This window comes from Pleurodeles waltl, chromosome 11, assembly GCF_031143425.1.
Source record: "Pleurodeles waltl isolate 20211129_DDA chromosome 11, aPleWal1.hap1.20221129, whole genome shotgun sequence".
Classification (NCBI taxonomy): Eukaryota; Metazoa; Chordata; class Amphibia; order Caudata; family Salamandridae; genus Pleurodeles; species Pleurodeles waltl.
In genome coordinates, this window is record NC_090450.1 from 737,621,398 (window position 1) to 737,640,370 (window position 18,973).

Consider the following 18,973-nt stretch of genomic DNA (forward strand, 5'->3'; position numbering starts at 1 on the left):
CAACCCCAGCGTCTCTCTTCTGTCAAAGTCCAGGAGGGCAGCCCTACACCCATGAGCTTGTTCATAACCTGACAGTGTTACCTCAACATGTCTACGAAGGGTGTCTTCGTATTACACGAATACTTTCTTCTTTGCTTCCTGGAGTGGATCGCAAAACAATGTACAATGTTTTAGCGGGTGAATATCACATATGGCACTATTGATGAGAAGAAAATTTGCTGCATGCAATAGTAGTCAAATCTTTTTTAAGAAATGTGCACATCTTTAATCTTCCAACTTCTTACCCATGATTGACTCAAAAACATATTTTTCAGAATGGCGTTTCAGCATTCAGTTCTTGAATCCCACCAGGAGCTATATAGCTTCCTCCTGCTATATCCTAGAAAGTGAAGGCGCCTTAACTATATGCCACAACCATCTAATATCTTCAAATACAAAAGAAGCAGTAACTTACCACAGCAACATGAGCTCTCTTGAACAGTGGATATTTATAATCTTCATTATTGGTCCCTTAAGCCATCCTCATGCCAGATATTCAAGGATATTCAGACAGCACACATTTACAAATAATTCAACTAGCTGGAAATCAGTTACATTGAAAGCGGCTATCCTAAAAGTCTGGTATTGATTGGCTCTCATCTACCAGTGGTTGATACCCCTCCTTTTGAAGCATCCCATTACTTGAAATACCTTTAACACACTCTGGAGTCTACAATAGGATTCACCTGCAGTGTCCTTCACTGGTTCTCTGCCTTCCTTTCCAACCAACACCAGTTTGTCCACATGGGCACCCCACGCCCCAAAAGATCCATGTTACCTATGGAGTCCCCAAGGATTCATATTGTTCTGTGTCATCTTCAACGTCTAAATGGAGCCAGTTGGTGCTCTATTCCCAGATAACATCATCAGGATCAACCAATATGCTAATGGTTCACAACTTTACTTGAACGCTTTCTCTGCTTTAGACATCTAAAGCTTCAGACACTGCCTGCACATCATTTGAGCTTGGATTTTAAAGGCCTACCTAAGGTTCAGCCCAACCAAGACAACTTTCTGTGATTTGCCAAAAGTAACAAGCAAGAAACAGTATAAACTTGTCTCAACGATGCGACTGCCCTGGCTGCCTCTCTTTTGGTTATATGAAAATTACAAAATGTGATAGGAAGATGCTTACAATAAGTCTAACCACTGGCAATCACTCAGGGTAGCATTCCAACCCATCGTCTTTGTGCCCACAATCTCAACTCAGATTAGTCCCGGCTATATGCAAATCAGTCCTGACCCTGCTCCAATTGGAATAGTCCAGCCCGACGAGCCAAGCCAGTTCCACTTTCAACTGGGTCACAAGCAAGCCAAGTTTCACCCTGATTGTGGCTCTTCTGTCAAGTGTATCTTGGTTCCAGTGGCCCAGGGAGCAATTGACCCACGTCTGAGCATACCCTTGGTTTCACTTAAGGCGTGACATGAATAACACAAAGGGTCACTGGAAGCAAGATGTACCTGACTGATGAACCCTAACTAGGGTGAAACTGGTCCTAAGTTGTTTGTGTTCCGGGTCAGGGAAAACCTAGCCTGGCAGTTCGGATTGGACTGTTCCATTGGAGCAGGACTAAGTAATTTGCATATGGCTGAAGTGGCATGGTGTGCAAAATAACAATGGACTGAGATTCAACCCCAAGTGATTACCAGTGACTGAGATTAATTCAAGCATTCCATCCATCACTTTTTGTATACATTAGTGTCTCTTTTGATTATGGCAGTGCAAAAATGGTAAGATATGATTTTTCTTACTATCAGTTGGCATTACATTTTTTACAGTTTGAGGACCACAGGAGAAGCTGAGACTGATTCCCAATTCAGCTGGCATCATGAGTTTTCAAGACTGTGTGCAAACCTGGGCAGACTATTTGGCAAACTGGCATCTGTGGTCAGAAACTATCAGAGGTGAGAATTCCCATTACACAAACAAACCCAGGAAAGCAATCTGGATGAGGGTGTTGCAAAACTGGAGTCCCTTGCAGTAGTGGAGCCTCTGGTCTTAGATGAGTTACGACCCTGAGCTCCGGTTACAATAGGAACCCAGCGTCATTCCCAGAACCACGATATTTCATCTATGGAGAAATTAGCTAGAAATTTGACAACAGCATGGAATGCAATGTGTGTCTTCACAATAGTTAGTGGAAGGTATCGGAAACAGGCAACAACAGCTTTTGCCCACCGCGCATCGGAAAAGCCAAGTCTGTATTTCTATGGTGAAAAATAATCCAGTGCCTCTTGTGATGTACATGTTTGGTCCTGGGCAGTGATTGCTACGTCCCCCGCACTCTTAGTTCATTCTTCATTCTTTCTATTTAGCAGTGCTGCTAACTTACTATTTCCCTTGATTCCATCACCCTCTTATATTCTTATTTTCACAGCATAACCCAAGTTTGGAAGTGCTGCTCATAAAACCTACTCCACCCCATTCCTTTCTTCACCTTGGTTATCTGACTGAGGAGTCCTGCTCATCCTCTCTCCTTCAGAATCATTCCCCTCTCTGCACCTCATTTCCATCTTTCTCCTTAATATTGCCTTTCACGTAGTACTGCTCATTTTACCTCTTTCGCCCTTTTTTACCTTATGACTCTTCTATAGAGCTCTTGTTCCACTCATTCCCTTGCTTTCACATCATGGTTTCTCCCTGGGAATGTGGCTGTCACCACATCTGGTCCCCACTTGTTTTGACTTTCTGGCTATTGTGCTGGAGTGGTGCTTGGGCACCTGCCTATTTACGCCTAACCTGTTTTATGTCTCTGTCCCCTCCTTGTTTACCATCCCTCCTTGTTTAGGAACTCCTGCCACCGTCCAAATCCATGTTTGAAATACCTTGTATAAAATGCCACAAACTTCAGCTCATCAATGTCCCCTTGAATGATGACATCATCAAAGCCTTCACCATGCCCTGAAAAAATAAAGATTGTATCAGCATATTAGGAGCCAGTAAAAAATTCACTGATATCAGTTGTAGTGTTCAGACATTTAACAATTTCCACTCCAAACTCGATCACCTCGTAGACAGACAGAAAGGTCACCACAAATGGACCTGAAAACTGAGATTCAAGAAAAAGGTTGGCAAGGGTCTCATGAAATTTAAAAGGGTAGAAATCTCCTCACACAAAGGGGGCGGTCAAGTTAGAGATGTATCGTGTGGTTGGGAAAACTATCTACCTCCTCTCCTTCCAAACCTAGACACAAAGGCGGACACAAAGTTGGTCTCCAAAGCAGGTGGCTCTGGTTGACACACAACCAAGAGTCTTACTACACAGACACCAGAATGGGGTTACCAGAGCAACACATAAGCAAGGCACAGCCCCTTAAACCTGACAGTAGGATGTGGGCGGTATATATAAATCCGGTCTTTAAACAGATGTACAAACAATCATCTTGTCACACTCCACTGGAGGCAACACACTGCTTCCCAGCCAGGCAAGAAGTGAAACAAAAAAAAAGTTTAAATCAGCCCCATGTTGCAGGAGGCAGAGAGCATTGTGAGCAAACCTTTCCCTCTTCATTAGGTTTGAGGGCTGAGGCAAGAAAATGTTGGAAAGAATGGGACTAAACTGTGTAAATCAAAGCACAATTTTTCAAACATATTGGCTCAGTGCTTTCACAGCTGTTTCATCCACGCCTAAAAGTAGCCTCCTAGTTTGCAGGCCATTGGGCATTGCTAGAAGGCCTAAATGGTCAGTTCACGCATGTCAACGGCATCTTTAAATCATAACTGACCACTCGAAGATTGCCTTTCAAAATGCTGCCTGCTGTTTGGGGGTCTCATAAAGTTTGACAGAACTTCATATACCAGTCCATTGGCTTCCTGTGCCAGACAACTTCACCTTCAAAGGCTGCTGCGCCACTACAAAGCAGTATGCTCCAGCTCTGCAGCTCTGATATATCTGGCAAGCAGGATCAGGATTGCTGGTGGTCTGTGAAATGTTCGAAGCAGCAACTTCATCAGGCTACTGCTGAAAATATGAAGGATGGAGACTACAAGACACCAAGTTAACACCCTAAGATCTAAAATATCCCTTCCAACCCTGATCACACAGAATGTATCACCCCTGCACTTCAGAAATGAACTGAAGAACATCCTTCTAAAGCAACACAGAAGGAACAAGGACAAATCTGGATCATGGCCCTCACTTATGTTCATCCACTACTCACAGCCACTGAAATTAAGCAGAAATGTAGGCACAACATATAGATCAGGGTTCATTAAGTGATGCCGCACAACAAATTATGCAACAAAATGTGGCACATTGTGTACCACTATTATTTAACTATTTTGACATCTTAAGACACCTTCTTACTGTCTGTACAAAATTAGTGCCTTATTAGTACCAGTTTAGTATATTAATACAACAATCAACCAACTTAAAAATAACCAGTTACCTTTGCAAAGGGCCCGCCACATTCACTGCTTCTCTTTTTGATCCATTTGAGTCAGACACGGTTTTAAAATTAGCAAATTATGCAGCAGATGGTGGATTATATAGCAACTGGGGTAAACGCATAATTATGCTGAAAACACAGTGACCACAAAATCGCATAATTCTGATGGCCATGTCCATACGCCCACCTTTCTACAGTGCTCTCTTTGTTTGTAGTTACGTTCAGGTAATATAAACCCACATAGTATGGTAAATTGATCTGTTCAAAGATTCTTGAACACATTTGCAACAAGATTGTTGTCCTTGCTTTATGTAAACTTACATAAAGCTCTGCAATCCTTTTGTAAGATGTAACCACCTTATCAACCTTCTTGTTAGCAACTGATTTATCGTTCTTCTCAATGCTGCACCTTTTCTGAAGCTAAACTAATGACTTCAATGCCCCATGCTGTCCATTGACCAACTTCCAAGGATACTAACACTTTGACAATACAGTGATTCTGATGTTCAGTGGTTGCCCCGATAACGGTCGGCTCGATTAATTGTGATATGATCAGCAAACCTTGTTACTGTACATTTCTCACTTACAAGCTGTGCGATGTGCTCCATTACCCCAACATCATTTTCAGAAGGTAAAAACTGATAGAAATGTTCTGCAGTAAGAACCAAAATCTGCATATCATGCCCCATTTTGAACACTGTAATCGTAATTGGTTGCTATTTATCGCACCCAATATAATCCGATCTCAGCAGTGTTGGAATATATCAGGTACAAAAAATATGTCACCCTTTTCTTGGCCAACCATAATTGGGGCCTCAAAGGAATAGGTGGGTATATCAAGTGTCACGAAGGCAAAGGTATTGCGCTCTGCATATGGGTAAACTCTGCAAAGCCCGCATGCTCCACAAAGTCCTTTACCAGAAGGAAAAAGGCACACTCTTTCAACCTCTCACAGTTTATCCATATATGTGGGATTACAATTTGGGAGATATATATTAAACCAAGGTTACATGTATTGTCTTGATTCAAAGGTCAAATGATGCTGGAATGATACGTTTGATAAAATTTGACAAAGCCAAACCATTGTATACTGACTGTCAAGAGCAATAGGGAAACCCCGTATGAGACTCTGTGACTACCTGCATAACGAATGCTCTTTCCAAACATAGCTGTCCAGAGATAAGGAACTGTGTTGATTTCTATGCCCTGTGCCAGCATGTTCAGTGCAGCGATTCGACCTGCAAAAGAAGAAGGAGAACAAACGCACTCTTATCCATTGACACAAGACTTGTGAAGCATAGAATAGGTGAATATGTATACAGTAAGAGAGAACAATGAGAATCACGGTCACTTTGTTTCCTAAACAAGTCATCCATAACCTAATTATTATAATGCATTAGGAAATAGATGTCTCTAAAATATCATGTTTACCAAAATAGTGAGTGGTTTGCGAGGTTCCAACTTTGCTATTCCAACTATGTTATGTCATATCAAACCAGGAAATGTGCGTGGCTTCTGTATCCTGAAACGTTATAAAAACGTATTTTGGAGCTTAGGCAAACCTTTTTTGGGTTTTCTTAATGGGCAGACTCTATGTCTGTTTATTAATTCACTCTTAGTCTTTCCATGGTTTTTCTCCAGAGGCAGACCTTTTATCAGTCCTCTTGCAGAATTATACTGTGATTATGTTATTATGTTAATTCTCTAATTGACTGGCTCATTATTTTTTGCTTTCTGTAATGACCATGTTTTTTAAAATAATTCCATGAGTTTTTAACCTAGAATCTTGTCTCGTGCAGGTTTGTTTATTCGCCCGGGACTAACTCTTCGGAAGACTCAAACCGTCCCAATCTGGTGCAACAGCCTCTTCGCTAGATAATTAGAGCATTAACAAGTGCAAGGAAACCAAGACAGGGTTGGTATGGTCACGTCCGGACACCCCAGTAATAATCTGGTGGCTGCATTTTCTACCAGCTGTGACCTTTGTAAAGAAGCGTTGGGTAGGTCTAGAAAAACTGTACAGAAGTAATCAATCTGAGAATCTATAAAAACATTAATTATCAATTTTTTATGGGCAAAGGATAAGAAATACAATATTCTTCTTAGCAGACGAAGTTGAAAAAACAAGAACTAACAAAAGGCTTAACCCATGAAACCAAAATCAGTCATGAATCTATTTGCATCCCTGAGTTTTTTCACAGTCAGCGGGCGTAGGTTAATCTTCAAAAGACTGTGACAAGAAAAGTACCTGCCAGAACAGTGTCTGAACTAATGGATGTAGTATTTGTGTTCTGTCACCATTCCGTTTCATGCAATTTTGGCACATCCAGTTTGTTGTTAATGGCATGTGCCATTGTGAAAGTTGATGACATAAGTATCACAACTTCAGAGATTGTAAATACAATCTGCGTGTTGTCAGACTACATGAAATAAGAGAAGTCAGACTACATAAGGTTTAACAAAGGAGAGACAAATAAGTTGAAAAGAAAAGGTGGCAGAATGTAGCCCTGGGAAGGCTGCACACCAGAAGGCATAATGAAGACGAAAAAGGAGGAACGGGCACTTGCTGGCATGTTGAGGATAGAATATCTTCAAACCAGGACAGTGCTGAACCATGAACACCGATGCCCCTGAGTCTTGAGATTAAGACTTCATGATCAATGATGTCAAAGGCTGCTGAATGATGAACCCAGAGAAGGAACCCTCATCAGACTGACTACATTACTTTTCTTATCAAGCAACTAATGACCATCTCAGTGCTGTGCACCTCTGTCTCTGACTGTTACATGAACCAGGTTACCATAAAATGGTGTAGCTATGGTATAACATGGCGGGCGACAGACGCCAATTCCATCAACATGCAGTAACGCAACTTACATTATTGACTACTGATCGGTAAGAGAGATGTGCGTAGTAATGCAGTATCAAGTCACTGCAAGATTAGTCACATGAAAGTTCCTGTCACACAGGCGTGACATTATTTTTTTGTTAACAATTTCAGACAAGAGAATCCAATGGTTTGACCATGTTGATCTGCTGACATTACTCCTACTGATTGGTGAATTATCGCTTTTCCAGCTTGATGCCTCACACAGCCATTTTATAACCTGTAGTTTACTGATTATTGGCTAGGCAGGTGTTGTCCATTGAGCACTTATGGAGTCCCTCATGGCAATAAATTGCCCTTACTCACACTAAAATGAGTTGAGTTTTCTTTAAATGTAAACATAAAACGATTTTGACAGCAAATGTTTCTGCGCTAAGTATAAAATGTCATCAATTCTTGATTAGCCATAAACAATTATGTCATGTGATATATGAGATCAGCAGGACCCTTCAGATGTGTGCACAATGAGGGGCCATGTCACTTTGTTATGTGTTACATGTGAGCAGTGGGATGTCTTGGATGTATAATGGTAATCTGACCCTATAGCAGGCATTACATGTTTGCTTAAGCAAAACCATATAACAATCTGGTCACAGATTATAAGTGTAGTTGTTTATAAGAGGATTTAGGAGGAGTAGTTTGATAACAAATATATATGTTTTTATAGATACCTTGAAAGATTTCAAGTCCTTGTGGTTTGTCCTTAAGAGGCACAACTCAAACAGAAGAGATGCATCGCCCAGTATAATTTCAGGAGTTCCTATTTCCTTTATTACACAGAACAGTTGTATTGATTCTAATTGAATTCATAGACTGATAATTAAGAGAACGGTCTTTTATTTTGGCAAAATCTCAGAACAATGGAACTACCTCTGGGTGGACTTTGAACATTACATTTTCATGTTTTCACCCCAGTTTTATTAAAACGAACCGCACAAAGACACTCAATGAATTAGAAATGCAAAATATTATGAGTGCAATAAAGGTCATAGTAATTTCTTTTGAGAATCTGGTATCCCCTTGCCTAACTATTGGTATGTGTTATTTGTGACACCTAGAGCTTAATCTGCACAAATTAAGTTTTGAGTAAATTATTAATGTAACCAATAGTAAGCATCACTGTTGTTCTGCCTAACAATGGATTCTGTTTTGTAATATATCCCTGTTGAGAACCCCTTTTCTTTTCTAGGTGCACCACTGCCACTGTATCATCTGCACCAAGAACAGCTCTAGAAGTTTTTTATTTTGTCTGTGTGACTTGATCGTAACAATTGTTCGTATACTTTTATATAATTAATTGTTTTTTCACATGCAGATCGTGTTCAACCTCTTAATCAAATTCCACAATGCATTCACAGTGTGTACTATTGACATACTGAATTTTGATTTTGTGAAACTGATTTGAGATGCCCATATTCTAGATGTGGTTGTAAGTCCAAGAATGTAAGTTATATTTACTAAAAACTCCTGGCAGATTGTATCTGCTCGGGAAATAATGGCTAACCCCTTTTCTAACAACACATTATCAACCTAGCACCATTTGTCCCTAAAGTAAAGTCAGATTTACAAAAACTATACAAATACCATATGTAAGTTTACACTTCAGGCTTGCCACCCCACTGAATTTCTTTCATGCTCATGTTTTATGGCCCTCTTGTACACTTGCTTAGAAAACATGTTCTAAAAAGAGATTGTAAGATGCACCCACCTTGCATGTGTGCCATTTGCCAGTGAGGCACGTTCACTTTCTTGTTATTCCGAAAAGCAAGAGGGAAAGTGACCACATCGCCAGCTGCAAACACCCCAGGGCTGTTTGTCTGCATCATCTGGAAAAATAGTGAGTCAGAACCACTGCCGACCACAAGCATCAACGGAAGGCATCAACTCTACATTTAACCAAATTATGGCCCTCATTCTGACCTTGGCGGGCGGCGGAGGCCGCCCGCCAAAGTCCCGCCGTCAGGTTACCGTTCCGCGGTCGAAAGACCGCGGCGGTAATTCTGACTTTCCCGCTGGGCTGGCGGGCGGTCTCCTTCAGACCGCCAGCCAGCCCAGCGGGAAAGAGGCTTCCACGATGAAGCCGGCTCGGAATCGAGCCGGCGGAGTGGAAGCTGTGCGACGGGTGCAGTTGCACCCGTCGCGTATTTCACTGTCTGCACAGCAGACAGTGAAATACATGTAGGGGCCCTCTTACGGGGGCCCCTGCAATGCCCATGCCAGTGGCATGGGCACTGCAGGGGCCCCCAGGGGCCCCGCGACCCCCCCTACCGCCATCCGGATCTCGGCGGTCCGACCGCCGGGATCTGGATGGCGGTAGGGGGGGTCAGAATCCCCGCGGCGGTGCAGCAAGCTGCGCCGCCGCGGAGGATTCAATGGGGCCGCGGTACACTGGCGCCAGTGGTGCCGGTCCGACCGCGGCTTTACCGCCGCGGTCGGAATCCCCATTGAAGCACCGCCGGCTTGTCGGCGGTGCTCCCGCGGTCCTCCGCCCTGGCGGTCAAAGACCGCCAGGGTCAGAATGAGGGCCTATGTCACAAGAAGTCAGTAATCTAAATACTCATATTCAACTGAAGACGATAATCGTCTAGAAATTCCAAGCCTGTGCTTTTTTAAATATACCAAGCCAATAAACAACATGCTCTCTATGACAAGATTTGGACCTGCATCGGGCTTCTCTTGTACTATTTGGAATTTTGCTTTTTTTGTCTTCACACAGTAAGACCAGATCTCATGTTTGATGTGGAATCATTCCTGACACACTTAATGGGGTGGACACTGTCCTCTCTCGGTTAGGTAGTGTTCTCTTAGTTCCATGGGTGTTAGACATTTTCGGCAATAAGGGGTGATGTTTGCTTCTTCAGAGATGGGCTATTCTATGTTATCCTCTACTTATATCAAATCCTAATGTAGGCGAGGGCTAAATAAATTGTCTCCTTGTGATGCAGTGTTCCCGTTTTTGTAGAATTGGGTGATTGTCACCTTCAAATAATTTTGTATCCTTCTGCATGAGTGGGGTCAGGCTGTGACCTCTTCTCAGTAATTTAAAATTCCCTTGCAGTTCTCTGGGATGGAATTATGCCCCCTTTCTTAAACAGAAGGCTTCATAGGAGTACATTTCTATGGTGGTCCCACTAAAGATACAGAATCCTACTTCAGATGTAGATTGCAGGGGTGTTTGCCACTAGTGGGAAGGACTTCAGCAGGACCTGATGCTACTGATATGAACCAGCCCATAGGCAGAGGTTGTTGTGGTGCCCTAATCTTCCTAGAAACGTAGGCTGCGATAAAGACCCCTGCCAAATATTTAGTTACATCCTTCTGTGGAAGAGGGCTACATCGATGCCCTTGTTAGTTATAGGGAATCCTCCTGTTGCAGAGAGCTGAATTAGTGCCCTTTTTTAGGGAAAAGGGATCTACCTGCTGACAAAGCTACAAGCGTGCCCCTGCCAGTGATATGGAACCTCCGTACTCGCGACAATAACAGCAGTATCCACTGTTAGTGATACACAATCCTCCTACAGACGCAAAGTGTAACAGTGCCCTGTTAGCAATATGAATTATCCTACAATCAAGGGCAACAATAGTTCACTCACTAGCTTTAGATCCTACTACAGATAAAGACTTAATCAGTTTCCCTTACTAATGATCTGGCAACCTTATACAAGCAAGGCCGCACTGGCTGCTCTGCTAGTTATTTGTAATCCTGATACAAATAATACCACAACTACAGCCACACTCAAGATACCCCCATCAGCACCAGCCCCACAGACTTGGATAAGGTTAACTGGCTACATTTAGTGTTCACCAGTATAGCCTTTGCACACCTGGCGCCAGAAGCATGACTAGACACCAGGGTCCATTTGTCCTATATAGCAAGTCAAAGCATTGACACCAGCTCATGAGGCAGACGTACATTCATGCTCAAGGTCCAGGGCTAACACCGTGGGACTCGAAAGGGCTCATGTCAACGAAGTAGCCATATGGTCTAAGCTCATACCTTGTTCACTGGAATGAAGCCCCTGGTATCGATGGTAATGCCGCTCTGCTTCAAAAAAGCCGTCGTTGGACTTGCACCTGACAAAGAAAGAAGAATGGAATTCTTATGTTTAGTTACCAACAAATTGATTTAATACATTTTGATACTTCCGGTTTGATCAACGTTTACCTTCACAATGGTACCACTCTCTTTCCACTTTGTAGTTAACACATACATTTGCTTTGCCTTCTGGAACAGCAGTAGTGCTGTAACAACCTTCTGGCTGAAGGTGTTGGCCGTGGCATCAGTTCATTAAAATTATAGGGGTTTCCTAAATCCTGGTGTTGCTGAATGAGTGTGTGCAGAAAACATGCAAAAAGCTTCAAGTGGTAGCCTGTGATTTTGGAGGGGAGGGGTGGATCAGATGGTAGTCCAATATATTTTTCATGTGGAAATGAGGTTCATTATGATGCAATGTCCTCAAAAATGTAAGTAAATTGTTTACATTTGTACTGAGAAAGGAGATATTTCTCTTTCTTAGCTGGCTTCAGGTCTGGGCTCCTGAAACACCTACAGCGGCTCTAGTTGCTGTGTTCCTGTTCCACATTCCAAAAAACACCTTCTGTCCACATCCGCTAAAACACAATGCATTCACGTGCCAGTACCTTATATTTTGCACTCTCCAAAAGGCCATCTATTCACATTCCAAAACTCACCTTCTATCCATATCCTCAAAACACCTTGTATTCATCTGTCGTAAAGCATCTGCTATTCTCATTCTAGGATAGACCTTCCATTCAAAATCCCAAAAACTATTTCTGTTCACATCCTCTAAAACACCTTATGTTCATGTGTTATAAAATACCTTTGATTTACATTGAACAAAGCCTTCCATCCATACCCTCTAAAACATCTTGTATACACCTGTCATAAAGCATCTTCCATCCCCATTCCACAAATGGTCTACTTTATTGTGCTTACTGATTGACGGCTGAGTTCTGAGCTCTAGTCCTGCACACTACCTACCTGTGAAGCCTTTGACTGCTCGCACTCTCAACCCTGAGAGGCAAGTCCAGAAAGGACTGCACTTGGCCCAGCTTGCAGAGCCATATAGTAAGACGGACCATGGGACACCCATGGAAAATTACCTCAGCGACACAGTTGTGGGCTTGTAGCCCCTGTCTCCTCTCTGCCCCCCAAAGAAAATCTTATAAGGCAAAAGGGCAATAAAGAGAAATTTAGGGTGGTGCAAGAAAGAGGCAGGAGGTGGAATGGAGACATAAAACCTGATTTATTGTTTGGTGGAATGTACTTTGTCCATCAGGGTAGCGGAGGACATTACTCCCTCTGGCATAGTGGATCTAGGACTAACACATTTGCAAATCACAGCAAGCCCAGCGGTGATCGTTGTACTTTTAGCAGAACTGCCATCACAGCAGTTCCTCTTAAGATACCAAACGTTTGATGGGCGGCTGTCAGTTTTTAAGGCCATTCACTAAACGGTTTGAAAAAGAAATAACTAATGACCACCAACACCCAAAGATTTTTTTCCCTGGGTGTGGGATCATCATTTTTATTATTCTGTTTGTCGCCACCAGGTTTTCCCTGCAATGGACAAAAAATAAAGCAGATGGTCAGATTCCCTTGATGGAGCCAACGGGGGCACAGCCAATGAAAATGTTATGGTCCAGCTGACTCTAAGTAAGACGGGCAGACTGAGGGTTTGATGGACATGGTACACCGTCTCATTTGTGACAGAGTACCCTGTTCACCAAACTTTAAATCTGGCTGTAAGCTGTTTGGCATTTAGCAATCCTGGCATTCTGCAGCAACAACAGTGGGCTTAAAAAAAACTTTGGTGCCCTGATCTTGTATTTCATTTGTTAAACATATTACACGTTGTATCCTGCACTACATGTTCTTATTTGTACAGCTCCAAGTGTGATGAAAAGGCATTGTTGTGGCCTGTTTACTACCAGTGGCAATGCAGCAATTCTTGAACACTTTTTTCTCAGATCACACTAACTCCTTGATTTGCTCTAACTTTGATTGTGTATTGAGTACTCACCCACTACCAACAACACCATCTTGTGTGCAGTTAGCCATACTGGCACACCATACGCTTTCTGAGGCTGAGCAGGGCTGTTCCTATGGCATGTCTGGGCTACCAATTGCCCAGACCCACCCACACACCATCAGTGAGTTTTTCACTACTCTCAATGTGTATGCATGCCACTGACTGCTTTCATCTACTGACTCCCTAGCCTTGCATAACCTTTTTGATGCTTCATGGCACCCCAGTGGGATCTTTGAAACATCACAACAAAGGATAACTTCTTCATGGCTCATGCTTCACAAATGTCTCTTGAGTCAGGGAAAGTGGCGTCACTGGATTTCCTATCATCCATCTGCACAGGAAATTACATCACTTGATTTCCCATCATCCATCTGCAAAGAAAGTGACATCTCTGGATTTCCCATCATCCACCTGCACAGGAAGTGACATCACTAGTTTCTCACCAAAACTGTCTTTGAAAGAAGAAGCCAAGCAAGAAGGATTCATTTCCATCATCATTACTCTGCACAGAAAATGCCATAACTGGATTTCCCATCCACAGGAAGTGACATCACTGGATTTCCCATTATCCATCTGCAGCGGCATCACTACTCTCCTCTCCTGTACCAGGACCTACTTTATGACTGCCGGAGAATGGACGTACACCAGACATGCGCAGCGGACACATCGCTGACGCATCAAAGGCACATCAATCTGCACCTGGACCTCACCCAGTGCCAGAAACCCTGGGGCTCCCCCTCCCTCCGCTACCACACTGTGACCCTCTGCACCGCTCCACATTCTGCTGCCTTTCTCACACCACACAACATCGAAGGGGCATGCTTCTGTGCTTCCTGCAAATTTTCATGCACTTACCCACACCCAACACTCACCTCACCAACAGCATCCAACACTCCACTCTCTCATACTAACACACTCCTGCAACCACTCACACAACACTCTACAGTCACGGAATGCTCCTCAGCAGCCACTCACTCACCAAATACACCACTGATATTTGGGACCGGCTGTACAACAATGCCCTGAACCTACTTTTTCTCATAGAAACCTGGCTGATGTCTGCATCAGCACCTGACATTGCTACAGGCAACCCCTGGTTACAAGATTGTCATGCAAAACAGACTTCACAAGCCCAGGGATGGAATCACCATCATCTACGAGAACACCTTCAGCAGCACCAAATCCATGGATAGGTCATTCTCCAACATGGAACACCTACCGCTCCACATCACAGTCAACATCACCCTAAGCGGCACTCCCATTTACAGACCACAAGGACCTCCCACAAGATTCACTGACACCATCACAGAGTTTCTTGCACTAACCACCGTTGATGCTAGCAATTACATCCTACTTGGAGACCTGAAGTTCCACCTGGAAAGCCACGCCAACTCCAACTCAACAGCACTCATTGAAGACCTTGGAAGCCTGGGCCTCATCCAGTGAGTAAAGGGACCTCCCCCTATTGCCAGACACCACCTGGACCTTATTTTCACCATCTTGTACAACATCTGGGGCAACAAGAACACCAGTCCCCTGAACAGATCACACCCTTGTCAAGTTCAACATCCTTATCATGGTTCAAAGCACATGAATCACCGTAAGACCAGCTCACTTAAACTTGAACAGTATCACTGACAAGGAATGGAACAACACTCTCAACACCTCTCGGCCCAAACAGAGCAACAGCTTCCCCAAAGCCATCAAGAATTTAAAAAAAGGGATCACCTCCTGCACCGACCTCCTCTCCCCCATAGAAGATAGCAATACAAGATACAGATCCCAGGCCAGTTGGTACACGGAAGAATTCAAACTGATGAATCACCCACTGCAAACAACTGGAGCATATACAGAGAATAAGCAAGGACAATGCACACAGGAGCACATTCAAATCTGCCCTAAGACGCTAACACCAAATGATTTAGACTACCAAACGTGCCTCTCTTGCAGGCTGCATCGATGCTAGCACCAAGAGAAGCAAAGAAGTCTTTTCCATTGTGGAAGATTTTACCTCACCATGTGCCACCTCGAACTTGATCACCCCCTCGCAGGACCTCTGCAACAATCTCTTTTAATTCTTCAGCAACAAAATCACTGTTGTTTACAGCAACTTCAGCCTGCAACTGGACCTGACAGACCCTGCCAACCACCTTGCTCACACACATTCTGAATGACTCCACCTCTTCTGCACCCTTCCCAGATGCCTGGAAACATGCAACACCTCTATGGACCCTTCAACACTCGCCAACAACAGACTTATCTCCCTGCTATCATTCCTGGCCATGGTCTTAGAGAAAATCATCAACAGACACCTCACCGAATACCTCAATGATCACCAAGTCCTCAACACCATTCATTCTAGTTTAAGACCCAACCACAACATGGAAACTGCTCGCATTGTGGCCATGGTTGTCATCTACATGACCTTGGACAATGGAGGCAATACGGCCATCATCCTCCTGGACCTTTTCACAGCATTTGACCTAGTCTCCCATCCCATCCTCATCCAATGCCTACATGACATTGGAATCTAAGGACATGTGATCTGATGGACCTGCTCTTTCCTGGCTGGAAGGACCTAGACAGTCAGTCTGGCATCTTAAACCTCGGACGCCCATGACCTCATCTCTAGAGTTCTGCAAAGATCCTCCATGAGTCTAACCCTCTTCCACACATACATGATCCCTCTAGCCAGCATCACCTGCTTTCACAACCTAAACGTCCTCACCTATGTCAATGACTCACACATCATTCTCTCCCTCATGGACAAGACACCCAGTACCTGAATAAAACTCAATCGCTGAATGACTGAATTCACCCACTGGATGAAGTCCAACTGTCTAAATTTAAATACCGACACAACCAAAATTGTGATCTTTAGGGAGAACACATCACCGTGGGATTCCACCTGGAGCTAGAACCAACACCTACCCCATCATGTTTCTTGGGATCATCATTGACAGAAAACTCAACATGACCTCCCAAGTCAATGCCATCACCACCTTATGCTTCCATATCCTGAAGATGCTGAGGAAATGTTTTTAATGGCTCCCAATCAGCCCCTGAAAAAATGACACACACACCGTGGTCACAAGCAAGCTGGACTACAGGAATGCTGTCTATGCTAGTAACATCAAAAAAACTCACTGAAAGGCTGCAGAACATTCAGAACTCAGTGGCCAGAATCACTCTCAACCTCCGACACTTCACTCACATCACACCACACCTGAAAGAGTTCCAGTGGCTTCCTATTCACAAACAAGCACAATTCAAAGTCCTCACCCACACCTTCAAAGCACTACATATCACTGGCTCAGCATACCTCAACACTTGCATCTGCTTTCACTAACCTTCCAGACACCCCGCTTGTCTGGACCACTACTTGCACAAATTTCATGCATACTGAAAACCAGATCCAGCAGTCAAACCTTCTCATACATCACACCAAAAGCATGAATGACCTTCTGCTACAGATAAGGGCCTCCTCCTCACTTAATGAATTCCACAAGAAGCTGAAGACCTGGCTTTTCGATGAGTCTCACTATGCCCTAGGTGTGGCTAGACTCACACCTTCACAGCACCAGGATACCTTTGCGGTGGATAGTGTGCTCTACAAACCTGCATAACATACCCTTCTAAAGGTTCAAATGATTGAGGAACTACATGCTGTTCTTGTACACATTGGTTCAAGCTGCTAATCCCAGCTTGCCTTCTTGGAGGCGTGCTGGTGACAAAGGCCTCCTGGCTAGAATGGTGAGAGGAGCTACTAATACCTACAGATGGCTGGCTGCATATCTAAACTTCTGTCTTGGAATGGCCAATTTGAGAAGTGTAGGAAAGTATATGCGTATCTGAAATGTTATAATGTGTTTATTGCATTTTTACAAGAAACATATGTATGGGGGGGATTGCATTCCTCACCTCCAGAAACGATGGAGGAGATAACTGTATGTCACCTCATATTCTGGTTATGCCTGAGGTGTGCTGATATGCTGATATTGGTGGCCCGGGTGTACCATTTAACCACAGTGGTCTTGTTCTAGACCCATAGTGCAGGTACGTAATACTACATGGAGCCCTAGATGGCCAGGAAGTCTGTCTGGTGAAAGTTTGCTCACCAAATAATGACAGCCCGACTTTTATTTGAGGGTCACAGTGGCTGCCTCGCCCTATCTCGGTGCTGACATTATTATGGCAGGAGACTGTAACTGTGTCCTAAATGGTACGTGCACCAAGACCCACTCAGACTTCATACTATACCCCATCTGTCCAGAGCATTGCATGACATGATGCAAGAATTGTGCCTTTTCGACATATGAAGGGACAGAAAAGGTGTTCTCCTGTCATACGCACACAGTGGGGAACCATAGTTGGTTGGAATATTGTCTGGCCTCCAGTGATATGCCACAAATAGTCTTGGAGATCTTGTACCTGGTGCGCCATCTATCAGACTACTCCCCTGTTCTTCTGTTCTTCTGAGTTTAGGAAGGGAGCGCAGATTCCCAGTGATACTGCTTTGGTGCTTGAGAGCAGCGGCGCTGACGGACCCTTTATTTGAGGCAACGGTCAGCAACACATTAACACACTACTTTCCAGAGAACTGAGGTACTTCAGGGAGTAGGGCCATGGACTGGGAGGCGATGAAGTTCTCCGAAGGGTATGCCTCAAGACAACCTATGGGGTCAAACAACAACTGGAAAGGGATATCCAAACATGCAAGAAAGACGTAGGAGTCATTGAGATAGTGCTTCATTTACAACCCGACAGGTTGGTGGACTGGTGTGAGACCCACAAAGTTTTACTGAATGATTGGTATAGACTCAAGAAGCATATATACACTGCGTATCACCAATGGCTACACGCAGAAGGCAATACAACTGGAGCGATGCTAGCCCTGAACTCCGATCCTGACGATACGCGATCACACAGGATACCTGGTGTGTACGCAGTGGGCCATTCATGGGGTATTTCAATCTCATTTAGGTAAAACCTGTGCTAGTCAGGAGGCATGTCAAGCAGGTTGCTCTGAGGACTACTTGGAAGAAATCCCACTACCACACCTCAACTTAGATGACCGCAACTTGTTAGATAGGTCTATCAAAAGCAAGGAAATTCTCTCAACGGTTTGAGGGTTACAAATGGCAAAAACAACAGGAAGAAATGGTCTTTCCAAAGAGTTATACCGTAGGTACGAAGATACAGTAGCTGATAAACGCCTCAAAGAGGCTTTCCAGAAGAGTAGCCTCACATACACAATGTGAGAAGCCCTAATAGTGATGGTACAAAAGACAGGCATGGACCCAAGAGTAGCCTCCGCATACAGACCTATTTCCCTCTTAAATGTCAATGTTAAACTCCTCAGTGGTATACTAGTGGCATGCCTCTTCCCCTGTCTCCCGTCCCTCATCCACACAAGATCACTTGTGATTCATCCCAAAGAGAATTACTCTGCATAACCTAAGATAGCTCTTAAATGTATGTCATGCCCCACATCTGCTTAATGATGCCTATGACTTAAGATTGTTAAATATCGAACAAGCATTCGACTCCATAGACTGGAGCTACCTCTGGCACGTGTGGAGGAAAGCAGGGATGGGTCCTAAAT

General features: G+C 43.8%; 1 protein-coding gene across 2 annotated transcripts in view; it reads right to left on the reverse strand.

Annotated features, from left to right (window-relative positions):
- Positions 1-18,973, reverse strand: part of AIFM3 (AIF family member 3) — a 240,676-nt gene that overhangs the window by 36,496 nt on the left and 185,207 nt on the right. The window contains exons 14-18 of one of the 2 annotated variants that reach the window (XM_069214438.1): positions 11,313-11,389; positions 9,024-9,141; positions 5,568-5,666; positions 2,866-2,941; positions 82-138 (exon numbers count right to left, since the gene is read on the reverse strand). In XM_069214438.1, the coding sequence (XP_069070539.1) occupies positions 82-138; positions 2,866-2,941; positions 5,568-5,666; positions 9,024-9,141; positions 11,313-11,389 (427 nt within the window). The remainder of the gene's footprint in view (positions 1-81; positions 139-2,865; positions 2,942-5,567; positions 5,667-9,023; positions 9,142-11,312; positions 11,390-18,973) is intronic. The other variant, XM_069214439.1, reaches the window with a different exon arrangement.